The sequence below is a fragment of the Phaethon lepturus genome, unplaced genomic scaffold (genome assembly GCF_000687285.1).
Source record: "Phaethon lepturus isolate BGI_N335 unplaced genomic scaffold, ASM68728v1 scaffold18453, whole genome shotgun sequence".
Lineage (NCBI taxonomy): Eukaryota > Metazoa > Chordata > Aves > Phaethontiformes > Phaethontidae > Phaethon > Phaethon lepturus.
This window is the reverse complement of record NW_010528595.1, coordinates 56,129-70,882: the sequence shown is the minus strand read 5'-3', so window position 1 is coordinate 70,882 and position 14,754 is coordinate 56,129. Positions and strand designations below refer to the sequence as shown.

Sequence of the window (14,754 nt, the reverse complement as noted above, 5' to 3'; positions counted from 1 at the left end):
AAGAGGAAGAGGAACAAATGATAAAAAGAAGAAAGTTACAGGAGGAAAAAGGCGATGCCAGCCCAAGACCTGCTCTGTGAGAAAAGCACCACCAACCCAAGGTTTCCATCGGCAAGATGCAGTTGCACAGGCTTCCTGCCAGAATTAGGTTGGATCTAGTGTTGACGGTGATTTTACTGAGATACTGAAATGTGTATGTCATTTATGGTTTGTTAATAGTTTTTCTCTTAAATGGTGAAGAAATGGATGGCCTCATTCCACACAGGAATTGTAAACTGACTAAAACTGAAGAATGAAGAGTTAAAGATTGATTTACATTTTAGAAGTTTTTATTAATGTATCTATCAATAAAGAAGTTGGCTGTATTTAGGGACTTATGACTTCAAATGAGAATTCTTTTTATAACATCTTCACCCAACAAAATCAAAAGCTCTCTAGCTGTTTTAGGACAGGTAAATCACCTGTAGGCTTTTGTTTAAACATGCTGTCTTTGCAATCAATAGACATAGTAACTTAGGGTAATTAAACACAAACTATTAATTTGGGAATCATTTGAGCATAAAAAATGTTGCCCCTTCATGAATTGAGTCACTTAAGTGCTACCTCAGAAACTCTCCAGTAGCAGACACAGCAGTAAAAAAAATGCAGCTGGATATACACATCGCTGTACTGCCTTTTCCTAATTTAGTTTGTAAAATACATTCTGCATTATTCATATCTTGACATTTCTTTGCTATCTAAACTACTGTGTCTCCTAAGAAGCAGCAGTAAGACGCCTGATGTAAGAAATAGGGGCTCACACTCCTTAATGCATACCTTAAGAAACAACTACCAACAGCACGGCCACCTGAAATACTGTTTTTCTGTATTTTGGGGGAGGATAAAGTAACTCAAAAAAAGTTGATCTGGACATTTAGGAAGGTTGAAGGTTAGCTGCCTATCCCAAGCTATGACACTACCTTCCAGAGCATGCAGGTGACTGCACGAAGGGATGGCTGGACATGGAAACCACCTAGAAATGGGAGATGAGCAAGGCCATCATCTTAGCTGCTGGGCTGAGGGTGGCTGGTGAGGAGGGCTGGAAGCCCATCTTTCAGAGGACAGCTCTAACAGGATGCACCAGCAGCTTCCTTTACTCCCTGGCAGAGCAGGTAGGGATTGAACCCGTGGGGAACGGTCTTCTGCACGAGAGGTCAGGGGGAGGGACGTGGTTTATGTATTCAAGTGGTTTTACTTCTAGGAATAAAACTCAAGAGCTAAGGAAAAGGGACTGAAATCAGGTGCCTGCTGCTAATATATCGAATCTGCTGTTTGGCAAATGGCCCTCCATCTACAGTGCTGGCTTGTACGTAGAGCACCTATTTCCCACCTCCATCCTGCTGGGCAGAGTCTTGCTTTAAGCCTGGTGCTACAGAAACACTGCCCTGGTACAAATTCCTACCAACAGTAACACCTACAGCCTGTTTTTGGTCTTTTAAGGTAAACGTTTTGAAAGTTGCTATAGTGAGTTAAGAAGCTGTGTGGTGCTAAAAAATAATGGGTCTGGTGCTCCTGCTTCCCTCAGGTGGTGTGGAAAATTCCAGCCAGAGGGCTGCGTTTTGGCTGCAGGTATGAACTGACTGCCTTGCTCAAAGAGGAACACATCAGTGCATAGGAACACGCTTCTGACTGCTTTCCACCTTAAAAGCAGATCTAATCCGTGTGCTGTGGAGAAAGAAAATATAAACAGAGCGTTCCCAGCTGCAAGTCCCCTCCTCAGATGTCCCGCTGCTGCTGCCGCACTGGCAGAGGACCAGCCCCGCGAGCGCCCTTTGCCTGCAGGAGTCTGCAGTTAGATCCCAGCAAAACTATGGCTTCCCTCCTTCCCTGCCTGCAGCTCCTAGGAGGTCAAACTGGTATTTGACTCCTAATTGAAACAATTTTGTTTAGCATCACCTATCGTGGCCTTTGAGTTAAAAAACCCCACTGGTCAAAGCAGAACAAGCAGCTTCCCTGGAATCTATGCATTATTGCTCCTGAAACTTCTGCCATATTTAATCTGGTCACCCTTGGTTCTGTGGGACATTTGTTTTGTAGCAGAAGGGGAAAAGAGAAGAGAGGAATTGTTCTGCCTGAGGACTGCTCCGTTCTTGACCAGAAAGTACTCCCGGAGCGTAAAACCGAACTTTCCATTGTGTCCCTGTGGGATTAGCTATGTTTAGACTTCTCTGTGGGCTTGCTAGGGAAAGAGAAAGACAAGACAAATAAAGCGCTTGCCTCTTGCAGTTGCTGTGGAACGCACAAAGCCGCTTCTCTTTCCTGATTTTACGAACAAAGATAACCATTAATATTCCTTAACTAGCATCAAGAGCTAAACCCTGTTTTCCACAAAGCCAGAACTGGCAGGCATGCAGGTGCACAGTACAAGAAGTCCACTGTCCCTTACAAATGCAGGAAAAAATCCAGTTATCTTAATCCGAAATTCCTGGCAGAATAAAAAGTTTCTTCGCCATAATGCAATACTATAAATACTACTGGCTCAAAGCCAGTACACAAGAAACCTGCCTTTATTAAAAACACAGGGCTGTATCTATTCGTTCAAGTGGACTCTTGAGTTATCGTAACTTTGTTGTAGTGTGGGAAGACTCAGAAGTTTGGACAGTTTTATCCAAATTGTTTTATAGAAATCCACCTGCAATGTCTCGCATTCATACTCGGTCACAGGATTTTCAGTAACTGGTTTATCTGGAAACATTACGAAAAACTAAAACTTCTTGCAAGACACATTTCCTCACTAACTGGAAATAAAAAAAAAAAGAAAAAATACAGACTTTTCCTGAACCTCTTAAAAGATTTGGCCTGAACTTAATCGTGAAATAAACATTTAGACCTTTCCCACTTAATGTAACCTCAAAGTCTGATAAATATTACTCAAAACAATACTTTCCCTTAGCTGCAGTTTATATACACACAATAATATAACCCCTTCTCCCCATCCACTGCTTAAAAATAAGAGGAAGGAAGCTTTATGAAAGAAATCCCAACTTATTCACAAAAGCTGCCTACAACAACAAAGGCATTTAAGAGATGTAAACATTTTCGAATAATCCACAGGAAGGGAACGTAATAATTGTGATAAATAACCCGACTGCCTTAAAGCTGAGAGAGAACTTGCACCCCGAAAGGGCTCCAAGTCAGCCTGTCACTGCAAACTCCAGCTTGCTTTGGTTTGCTTCGCCTTTTACAGATCACTGTCAACTCGCAGTATTTTATATCTCGATAATGAGCAAAAAGCAGTTTTGGATTCTCCACGTGCTCATCGACGACTGCGATTTTTGGTGATGCATAACGCTGCTTCCCAGCCTTCCTTTCTTGCTCTCCCTTGCCTCTTTAAGACAGCCCCCCGGCCGTGGCAAGGGAGGACAGCGGGAGGTATTGAGTGCAAAGCCTGGTACGCTGCCAAAAGCTTAAAGTAAACAAGCTGAAACAGGAGAAGAAATCTATTAACTGCTTTCCAGTCTTGAGCTACTTAACTGCAAAATCAGTGAACGGAATAAACAATGGCAAAAGGGCTATTAAATACGTGGCAGGTTTGTTGCTAGATTAGTTATCTCAAGATCAGCCGGACAGAGAGGGCAATAAGGAAGCCCAGCTGGTGCTCCCAGCTCAGTGGCCGTATCCTGGCCCACCAAAGATGTTTTGGAATTACCTTTCTCACATAGTCCAGCATGAGTGGTTTGTCGTATTAAAAAAGTTCGTATTTCAAATTTTATCTTTACTTATCTATGCAATCTATAGGTTCAGAAATTATAGTCTTAGAAAGTCTGTTCACATTATGTGTTGGACAGGAGTCCCTTGAACCCTCTCCTGTGCCCATAATGCATGAACCGTAGCTTCCCTTTTCAATAAGACATGGCACTGTTTGGCTTTTGAGAGCTTAGACAACAGCACTAGGATTCCATTAGCATGGATGGCTGCCTGAAAGCCAATAATTGTGACGTCTCCTTGATTTGCTGGCCTGAGCAGCTGACAGAGTGGTCAGTCCATGGACTTTGTCAGGTAAACAGCCCATTTTCTTCCATTAGCATGCTGTGCGCCAGGGTTGCAGAGATGAACTCCAACTTTTCTGAATGATTGTTGGAAATAACAGCATTATACCTGCTCTTTCAGTTACATCAAATGTGTGGAAAGTTCTTATACCTTAAGAATAGATGAGGTTTTGGATTTGGTACTGTGTGCGAAATGCTTCCATGTGCATTTTCTTCATTTATTTCTTCTACCCAAGCAGCAATACTAGCTACTGTTACAGAATGGACACAGGGCTAGAGGAGCTAGGCATGACAACTGTTACAGTATGTATTTAGATAACATCCATATTATGGAAAGATTCATAAAGGAAGACAGAAAATGACTGTTCTGAAGCATTTGCCAGCCTAAGAACAAAACCAACATAAGTAAATAGGAGAACAGATTATAGAGGGTAAACATCCAATATACTGCATTCCTCTGCCACTGACTATTTGGATTTTTCAAAAGGGATACTGAGGAAGGATTTAATCAATGGGAAGATATTCAGTGAGAATGTCTCATGCAAGTTTCAGTACAGAAGATGTCAGAAGTGGATATGAAGGCCAACATATACCTGTTCACTTTCTCCTAAACGCTTCGTCTTTCCTCTTTCTACTCCACCCTCCAATCTCTGCCCTTATATCCCACCTCTGCCTCCTACTGATGTTCCTTTCTCCTCCTCATAAAAACTATGTGGAAGTTTAACCAGCCTAGAACTACTTCTAAAAAGTATCAAAGTCATTTGTGGTCTTTGGGATCATCTTCAAGAAGTGGGATTGAGACAAGCAAAATTCAGCATCTTGGATATATGCAATTTTCACAGCTACTGTTGCAGTTTAGTATACAGATCTAGTGTTGACACGTTATTTTCTATGACATAATTTTTCTCTAGTTATGGCTCTAACACTACAGCAACAATGATAGGCTTCCATATGAATTCAGCGTATGCTCACTTTCTACGTAAACACTAGCTGAAACCTGAACAAAATACTTACGCTTTAGGATATTTCTTTGCTCTAGCTCTTCAGTTGTAGGCCTCTGGCTAAGCCTCCTGTGAGAACAAAGTAAGTGACTGATTTAAAACCAGATCCAAATAACACATTATGATTTGTAATACAGCTTAAAAGGTGTTTCTCATACGGCCAGGCTGTTCTTTGCCAGCAAAGGTATTCAACAACACAGGTAATTTCCAGACACAGTTATAATAATGTGCATATAACCACAGTACCAAGTGGCCATTTGTTTTAAAAGATGTACCATTGCCACTTGAACACATAAATAACTGATACTTGCATAATATTACAGAAATTGTACCAGCAAATTTAAATTCCTCATTTACAGGTAGAATTTTATGGAAGAGTTCATAAGCCTATGGTGCTATCATAAGCACCATAATTATGATAAGTTGTGCAATCGTAGGATTATTCTCAGATATTTTGAATGGAAACCCTATTATTTAAAAAAAAAAAACCACCACAACATAAGTTGTGCATTCCTCACTGATTTGTATGGTCAATACAATTGGGAGTTTTAATTGAAAGTTAATTTTATTTAGTTACCTATATATAACAACTGCCATTAAAAAACCCCAACTCCCTGAGATATTAATTTTCTGGTTTGTATAGTGGAGAACACAGTCGATATTGTCTCTATGTTTACTAAACAGGCTCACTTGTTCACTTGAGAAAAGGAGCAAGAAAAATTTCAGCAATAAAACTGATTTTGCAGATGTGTTAGATGCCTCTCTGTCCAGCAAACCTCACACAGTTCACTACAGATTAACTTCAGCCTCATGAAACCTGTCTCATTCAAACCATGCTTGGACTTTCAGATTTGGTGGGGAGGACCAACAGGTTTACCCCACGTGACCAGTCCCCACTATAGCAAGCGCCAGGCTGGGACCTGACTCAACCCAGACCAAACTACGGGAACAGGTTTCCCATCAGACCTCGATGCTGCCGGGTGCTGACCACCACGCCTGGAATTTTTATGGAACTGGAGTCAAACTTGGTTGTGATTTCAGGCATGGGCGCAGCCCCGACACGCACAGATGTTGACTCCTGCCACCAAAGCAGAGCTGTGGGGGGAGCATGCCAGCTTACCAGCAGAACCAGCAAAGCCCCTGTGCAAGGAGCTCAGGATGGGGACCAGAGCCCCTTCTGCAGTTCAAGCCCCCGAGGGAGTACCAACAAGCAGGATGTGATCGCTGGAGCTGGGCTTCGGTCAGGAACGCGGTGATAACAACAACATCGCTTTATTAGCAGAAGAAAAATGACCCTTAGGCTCTGCTATGGTTAAGGGATGAAATAAATGACTTAGCCAGCCACCCGATTCATAGAGCAACTCAGCTCATCTTCCAAGTGCTCATACAGGACTGCCATACTCTGTACTGGAACAGTACTGGCTGGACTACCTGGTATCTGGAAATCTCCAACAAACACAGGATATCCTCCAAATCTGCCTGGAAAACATTTCTGAGCACATGAGAAACAAGGACAGGTCTGGGAAAATCCAGACATGTTGTAGTCTATTCTCAGAGACCATGAAAGCCAAAATTAACATTTATGAGGATTTTTTTTAAAAAAGCTTGTAAAAATGCAAGTGAAAATTAGTCTTTTTTATGCAATGTTCTCAAGTCCAGGAAGAGAACATAACATGTATCTGATGCAGTTAAACAGTGTGAGAAACACATGCCTCAGAGGTGAGCACAGTAAAACACTAAACACGGACCTACAAAGTCAGCCTCCTTCCATCTCTTCTGCTGGAACCAGCAGATGAATAATGAAGGAGTTGGAGAGCAGGAGGAGGATGGGGAGGGCCATGAGGGACGAACACGCACAGGCGTGCTCTGCGTGTCACTACTACTCTGCCTGAGATGGGGACATACAAGTGCAAGTCCCTGATAACCAATGCAAGAAAAACTTGAACCACAGCATGAATTATTCTGGAGTCACTCTCATTCTCTTCCTCTTTTTTTAAAAAACCAAACAATCCAAAAACTGAGGAGTTCTCGGATTTGTTTCTTGTAGGACAAAAATTCATTATTGACATTTGAAAGTGTTTTTGAGAAATAAAAATACTGTTTTCCAGGCAGTTGTACCACGAAGATCCTGCACCACAGATTGGGCTGCATTTAAAATGTGAACCCCGTGTTCTTGATTCTCTTTCTCCACCTCCGCCCAGTGAAACCACATTTACCCTGCCACTGATACCTCACTAGCTTTGTTCCAATCTGATGTCTGATTTCCTGCCTCTCCTCTTCAGATGTACGCTGCAAGATGTTTTTGTCTTCTAATTCTTTCTTAGATGGTCTGTTGCCAAGTTTGATAGCAAGAGTATCCCTGCGACGAATTTTACTTGCCAAAGAGTCTGAGGAAAAGAGGAGGGTAGATTTAGTTCATTCATGCTTAGGTTACAGACACAAACCCTGAGTAAGAACTTTAATACGTCCCCAAAGCAGCCTTGTTCCCACATGCAGGAGAGGAATTTTAATTAACATCAAAAGAAAAATTTTTAGCTCAGTTCACAACAATAAAAAGCTGAAAGGTTTGGATGAAAAAGCTACCGGCCAAATTGATGAGTTTTACAACCATCACTTGCCATCCGTGAAGTGATAGGATAAAAATGACAAATCTACACTTAAGTATCTTTGAAGTCTGACACATTAGAGGTTGCTTTATTTATCTACTTAGTATATTTAGCAACCTGCTGCTGTTTTCCTTCAGCCTTAAATGGTTTAGTCATGTTCTCTCATCTTTTCCCTCATTCTTTCAATTTTTTTTTTCAATCTAATACCACTTAGTTCTTGTATAGTGTTTTTCATCTTTAATTTGTAAATTAAAACAAAAAATACAGTTTAGAAAAGTGCTGAGTGCTTGTAAAGTAACCTAGGCAGAAACCCCCAGGCACTGAAGCAATCCATTCATCCATAAAACAGATACAGCAGGGACAAGGGCCATGCAATTTTGCCAGTGTTAGCTTCAGCCAGCTGTGGCAGGAAGAGTGTTTTTCATGGTCTTTAGTCCTCCCCTTGTCTCTTGCAATTCTGACTGAGGGGGCCACGTACGTCCTAGGTTGGCAGGTTTTCATGACATTAGACAGTTTGGTAAGACCACAGGCTCCCAGCTCACTTCTCATAAGACATCATGCTGCTGTCTGAATATGTGAATTTTGGGATGCTACCACTTTCGATCATATTCAAACCAAATGCAGAACTGCAGAAGACTTCAGCTTCTTGAGCTAGCTGGCACTTCACCTTCTGCCGCACCAGTACCCAAGGAAAAATAAGTGTTCATCTTCCCTCACGCCCCTCCAGCATGCAGCACTCTGTGTTCACGCCTTCTTCACTAAGCACAGCGAAGCACCTCCTCCTGAAGGGCTGCGGGCAAGGCTCTCATGCCGTGGTTTGACGGTCATTTTATTCTGACACAAGGCCACCCTACAGGTGGTAGGGGTAGGGCCGCCCTCCTCTCCGCCCCGACAGGTTCTTGCTGCCACCTCCTTTGTTCCAGCAAAGGTGCAACCCTGTGGTGAGCTGGCTCAGGGAACAGATGCTACTGAAAATCAGCCACCACTGCAAACCCAAACGTGAGCGCGGGCCTAAGGGCAAAAGGAACAGCTGGGAGCAGGGATGAGGCAGAGGGTGGGCAGCACAACCCCCTGCAGCAGCAGCAAGGACTTCTGCCAAGTGATACAGCCATGACCCCAGCTGAAATTTCAAAGCTGTAACTTAGAAATTATCCACTGTGATCTGCTCTGTCTGCTAAGGTGCTCCAATGCTTAACAACACCCTGATCAAAGAGGAACAAATGACTTTCAGACGGTGAAGCTGCTGACTGATGGGCCTCCTCTGTTGTCCGCCCCTGCCTGTTACTCCCACAAGAAACTCTGGGACTTCTAGTGAAATTCAGTTGAAAGATACACTGGTGCTTTAACAGTGGAGGTTCATGACATGGGCAAGCCAAATCAATGGTTCGCTGACAACCTAACGTGGAGGCCTTGTTCTATCCTCATGTTCGCCTGAACCTGCTCCTCCCACCTCCACTCCCTTCTGTGCAGTGCTTCATCTGCGCCCGCCATTGCACAGGACCCGGCAGGTTTCTGATCACAATTGTCTGGGAGAAGCGGGACACTCATTTCTCAGTAGTGGAAAAACATTAAATCATCTAAAACCACCCCATGCAGCCATACCCTCCTCTCTTCACTTTGCACTAGCATGCGTCGGGCACGCTTACGTAACGCAGGGTGCAAAAGGTAGCCTGCAACTTCTTGGCGGGAGCCCTGCCAGAGAACCACATCCTGGAACAGAATCACCCATGGTTTGATGTGCTTGCTAGCAGCTCCACCCCAAAGTCTTTGCTCTCCTGAAGGCCACAATTTAATGGAGGCAGCTGCACGAAAGCTCGCTGGGTGTAGATGTCTTTGGGCTACACTCAAGCAGTAAGCTCCAGCTAGCAATCTGGATGCAATCACAGCAGCTTGGTGGGCCCTCTCAGCCAGCCCAGGCCAAACGTGTATTAGATACACCCGAAGGTGGCCACCCTCTCCCAGTACACCCTTCTTGCCAGGAGCTTACTTTCAGCACTTGCATTATCATCATCATCATCATCCTCATCATCATCTGTGTACAGTATCGGTCCGTCAGAGTCCGAGTCACTGCTGTGGCTCTCTCTGCTACTTTCACTCTCAGGAGCAGCACCAGCATCAGAAGCCTCCTCCACCAGTTCAGAGCGTGCCTGGCCAGGTGCCTCCGCTTCTTGGTCTTCTTTGGTAGCCAAGCTGTTAATTCCAAAGCAGGCATGGTGTCACATTAATGCAAGCAGCACAGAATACAAATGGGAGACCAACTGTATAAGCAAGTAAGAAAACAGAAGTTCTGTTACTCAAACTAACTTGTCTCTTTCTAAAAAACGTACATATATACAACATATATAAAGTATGTGTATGCATATACATATCTGTATGTATGTATGTTAGAAAAAAAGATGTGAACAGTCTGGAATGATGTGCTGCAAAGCCCGTATAAAGAAAAATCCAAATTCTTTTTTATTTCTTATGGGATGGGAGCAATAGTACATAAAAGCTACTTAGAAGAGAAAAACAGCTCATAAAATTGGGGGCGAGAGGAGCAAGTCGGAGCGCGGATGGGAGTGCAAAGCTTCCTGTTCTGGAAGCCTAACTCTGTTTACGGTAAATACAGTTTTACTGCTCTTGAGTCCAAAATGTTCATGTCCATCACTGATGAACATGGAAATCAGCACCAGAGTGCTCTCTGTCTTGGGAAAACCATTTTGTAAAGGAAGGGTAGAGCAAGGGGAGAAGCAGCACAGGAACGTAATGCTGGCACAGAGATACCAGCAAGAATTTAAAGGAAAGTCTCTAGGCCACTGGCATCTAAACTAAACTCTCTTGGGTTGTTATAAAAGATACTGGCTCTTGTGACAGGGAAAAGACAGATTAATAAGCTAGTTTCTTTTTTGTTGCCAACTATTTTGCTTAAAAAATGTAATTATGACCTTGTTCTTGACTAGATTTTATAGTATCTACCTGAGACAAGCTATTAGGTAGTAACAGACCAAACAGCTACTAACCGAAGCCTGAACTGTCAATTTCAAGTCTGCAATTAAATTCAGCTTTAACAGCAAGAAATTTAATGATATCCACACAAAAAAAATAAAAACGCCTTGTAATTCAGCACAATTTCTTGTTTGCCTTTATGGAAGAGAAATAAACGTGTTATCAGCTACTAGCTGAACTGCTGACCACAGCTGGTCACATTAAGCCACACAACTATATAGGAGGTAGGTTATGAGCAATGACCTGGTGAAACATGAGGTACTGCAGGTGAATGGCTCAAAGACATTGGCAAAGAATAAATCATGCTGCGATGCAACACTGTCCTGGGTCTCCAAGAAAAGTGCACAAACTGCCACCAGTCAGCAGAAGAAACAGAAGAGATGCCCATACACCTACAGACTCCTTTATGAGAAGAAATGTGGCTTCCTTGGCCGTGAGTCTGACCACTTACCCATGATGGCCATACCATCTTACCTTTCTGTGTCTTCTCCACCAGCATCTGGACCGCTGTCTAGGGTCGTACTGCTCAGGCTCTCGTCTGTGCCACGCTCAGCCTGGAGAAGAGGTTTAGTATCTGATCCGGTGCCAGCTGGCACTGCCGCGCAGCCGTCTGACACATCTTGGGCATCTGAGGAGACAGCGAGCTGACCGGCTGCAGCAGCAAAAGGAGGTGGAAGTGGAGGTGGAGGAGGGGCAGCGGTGGGAGGAGGGGGGACAACAAGCTTGCTCGGTTGGTCTGCGTCCTCCATTTCAGAAATTACTATGGAAGGTTGCTCAGGCTCGTGTTTTTCTGCCTTCGCTTCCAACCTGTTGGCTGTGGCACCTGAGGGGGAAGAAGCAGCCCCATCCGGCGCTGTTCGTGGGGCTGACTGTTTCCCAGGTTTTTTCTTGCCCCTGGGAGTCCCTGATGTGCCCAATTTGCTGGGAGTCTCCTTAGAGGCTTTGGGATGAGATGACGCGGATGAAGGAGATGGCGATGAAGAGGACTTGGAGACTGGTGGTTTTTTTGCATGAGAGGAACTAGCTAGAATAAGAAAAGATCAAGCATTTTAGTCTTACAAACCATCCAACTATATGATTTTTGCACTGTTCTTTCTGCATGGATTGACATGTGCTGATATTTAGAAAATGAAAAAATTACACTTGATACTTCTACAATCCTTCATATATATGCTTGAGATGAGTAAATGTTGCAGTTCAAATTTCACCTTTGAGGTGGGAAAAAATGAAACGATGAATACTTGCCCAAGAACAGTGGAGGGGATCAACCTCAAAAGCGGGTGAGAGTTTGATTCTAGCATTCTGCATTGGCCCATTACAACTTGCCTGGACGTCATCTAGAAAGTCCACTATTTATTTCAAAAGGGTTTAGTACACTATTTTAAAAAATTGCTACCAGACAGATAAAACTGCCTGACCTTTTCTGTTATGTGAATTTTTGGTCTGAGCAGAAGGAGAACACCATGATTTCCCTTATGCTTTTCAATGAACACCTCAGGACCATTCTGGGTATCAGTTAATTACCTTTCACAATGTTATTGCAAGTGGTGTGCTCCCAGCAGCAGCAGAGGACAGCAAAACAAGACGTACTTTCAGGTCCATCCGGGCATGTCCATAAAACAGAGGCAGAAACGACTGGTGTCACTCTGCACATATAATCTCCAGAAGGGAGGCGGCACTGAAGGCCTCCTGTATATACTGGAGGTCTTTGTCTTACCAGTGAACAACTCAGGTGACCTTGAAAATGTAGTGACACAAGGTTTTGACACTAGCTGTACAAGCTGGCCAGTGATATTGCTGTTTAATCCTGCGATACTTACTATATTGAAGCATATGTGTATCAATGTCCAAGTTTGCATGAGATTTTAGCTAGCCTGCATGCCCGTGTGCATTCCAGTCACATTTCTGATTGCTGTGTTGATGCACCCATCACCTGGACTGGGAGATTCAGACTTCTGACTTTCATTTAAAAAGCAGTAAAAATGACAACCATCTTAATGATTGAGTCCTTTTCATCAAAATGCATCCAACTCAAACACTTCTGCTGCAGTAAAAACGCATTCACCTCAAGAGAACAAATGAAAGCATTATAAAGCTGCACAGCAGCCTTGCGGCTAAGCTTACCGAGTAAAACAGAAAGCCGTAATAGAAATCTGCTGAAGGGCCTACTTTACTTAGAAGTAAAGAAAAACAAAACAAAACCAGCAGATTAGGATAGAATCAAAATATAGATACTGGCCATAATAAGCTCACGATATAAAAATAGCTTTCACAGTGCGACTGTTCTCAGTCTCAAAGAAGATGGAAAATAATTCAGAAGACACATTATATTGTTCTCTTCTGTAGCTGAATGTTATGGTTTATAAACATTTAGAGTGCTGTAAGCCTTTCAGTACACCTGGAAAAATCTGCAGAAACTCATGACTTCAGGCAAATCACTGTCCCTCTTTGTGCTGCAAGGTAAGTGTAAAGGGCACAGAACCTACTGATACTGCACTAACCATCCACACCAACTACAAATCACTGACTTAACTTACCAGCAAATCAAAAGGAAGCAAAGAAATGGTACAGGCAGCAGCTTGTAATTGCAGTGGAAATAGATGGTGGCTCCAGCCTGCATATTATTTAGCGGAAACCTTACTGAGTAAGTGGATGGTAGTAAGAAAGGGCTCTGGTTCTGATCCAGCAAAGCACTTAACAGGCTGGAGGTCAACAGAACCAGTTACATGCTTATACTTAAGAACACTAGCACAATACAAATACACAGCCACACTACAATCATTGCTGGGAAAATGTCAAAAGATGTTTCCATTGAAAAAACCCTTACATTATTCTGAGAACCTTTCTGGACCTGCAATCACATACAGCAACTTGAAAGATTTCTCCCAGGGAAAATCCCCCCTATACTTTCACATGGGTCAAAAGTGCTATTGCTGTTGTTGCTTTTGACTGGGCTGGCTGACAATTTTCTGTCATGCCCCTTTTTCAGTAGAAGATTTGAATTTTGTTTAAATGAAAAATTTCATGGCTGTTACTTGCCTTTTGGCACATGTCCATGCTTATGTTTAAGTCCAAGTCCCCCCATACTCCCAACTCTGCTATTTCAGTTTGGAAACGTGCTGCAGTGCCCTCAGGAGAGCTATGGCTCAGCTGTTACTCATATTCCTCTTCTCCTTCATGGGACTGGATCACTGGCTGCATCGTGTGCTCACTTTCACGGGGATCTGATAAATCTGTTGTACTAAATACTGCTCCCGATCAGCTCTATTTGCTGTATTGCTAATACAGCTCTATTAAGTATTGTCCTGCTTCAGCTGAACACAATGTACCTAATGCTGGAAGAAATTACCAGTAGCATATGTACTATTTCATATAAGGGATATAGTGATATATTTTATACCCCTATGGTCTCAAGCATTGCATAAAATTTCAGCAAGGCTACTAAAAGACAAATCTGGGATCTGAACGTATTCTAATTTAGGAACTGAGATACCTGAGAGCTTGTTAGCAACCATTGGTCTAAACATTTATTTATGTGATGGCTTGTTTTATTCCGGAAAGTTCTGCTGTTATAAGGTTCCTCCACCTGGGAAGAACTGAGTTTTCCAGCTGAATGTGAAATACAAGCAGCAAATTCTAGGTTTTCAAAATATTTATTCTTGTAGTTGTCTGATGTAGTAGGGACAGTTAATACCAAGATAATGGATATTTTATGGCAAAGTTATTCTTGTCACTCTAGCAGTCCTGCAATGTTTTCAAACAGTCCTCTTCTGTGTGCTTCAAATACAAAACGTGCCAAAATGTACAAGATATGAAGAGGTATACTTGGAAAGAAAACTGGAGGGACTGAAGGGCTTTGAAAGCATGACAGAGGATTGAAAACACAAGGCTTGTATAAACTGGCCAATGCATATATACAGTCCATTCATCATAATACTGCTTGTGTTCAAATTATAGTTGGATGTTTTCATTTTGGTCATTGTCTAAATCACAATCATTCAAACTCAAGATCAGTACCTTAAGAACAGCTACCTATAATCTTTAATCTAGCATCACTGCTGAATTTCGGTATGGAAGTGTAGTGATAAACACATCTTCTGTGCACCTGATGATGGACATTTTCCATTTCCA

At 42.8% G+C, this 14,754-nt stretch overlaps 1 protein-coding gene across 1 annotated transcript in view; it reads right to left on the bottom strand.

The window, feature by feature from the left end:
* PHACTR2 (phosphatase and actin regulator 2) overlaps nucleotides 1-14,754 on the bottom strand; it is a gene marked incomplete at its 5' end in the record, with an annotated part of 47,765 nt that overhangs the window by 8,355 nt on the left and 24,656 nt on the right. The window contains 4 exons of the mRNA XM_010283720.1: nucleotides 5,043-5,098; nucleotides 7,260-7,416; nucleotides 9,623-9,825; nucleotides 11,098-11,647. Of these exons, the coding sequence (XP_010282022.1) occupies nucleotides 5,043-5,098; nucleotides 7,260-7,416; nucleotides 9,623-9,825; nucleotides 11,098-11,647 (966 nt within the window). The remainder of the gene's footprint in view (nucleotides 1-5,042; nucleotides 5,099-7,259; nucleotides 7,417-9,622; nucleotides 9,826-11,097; nucleotides 11,648-14,754) is intronic.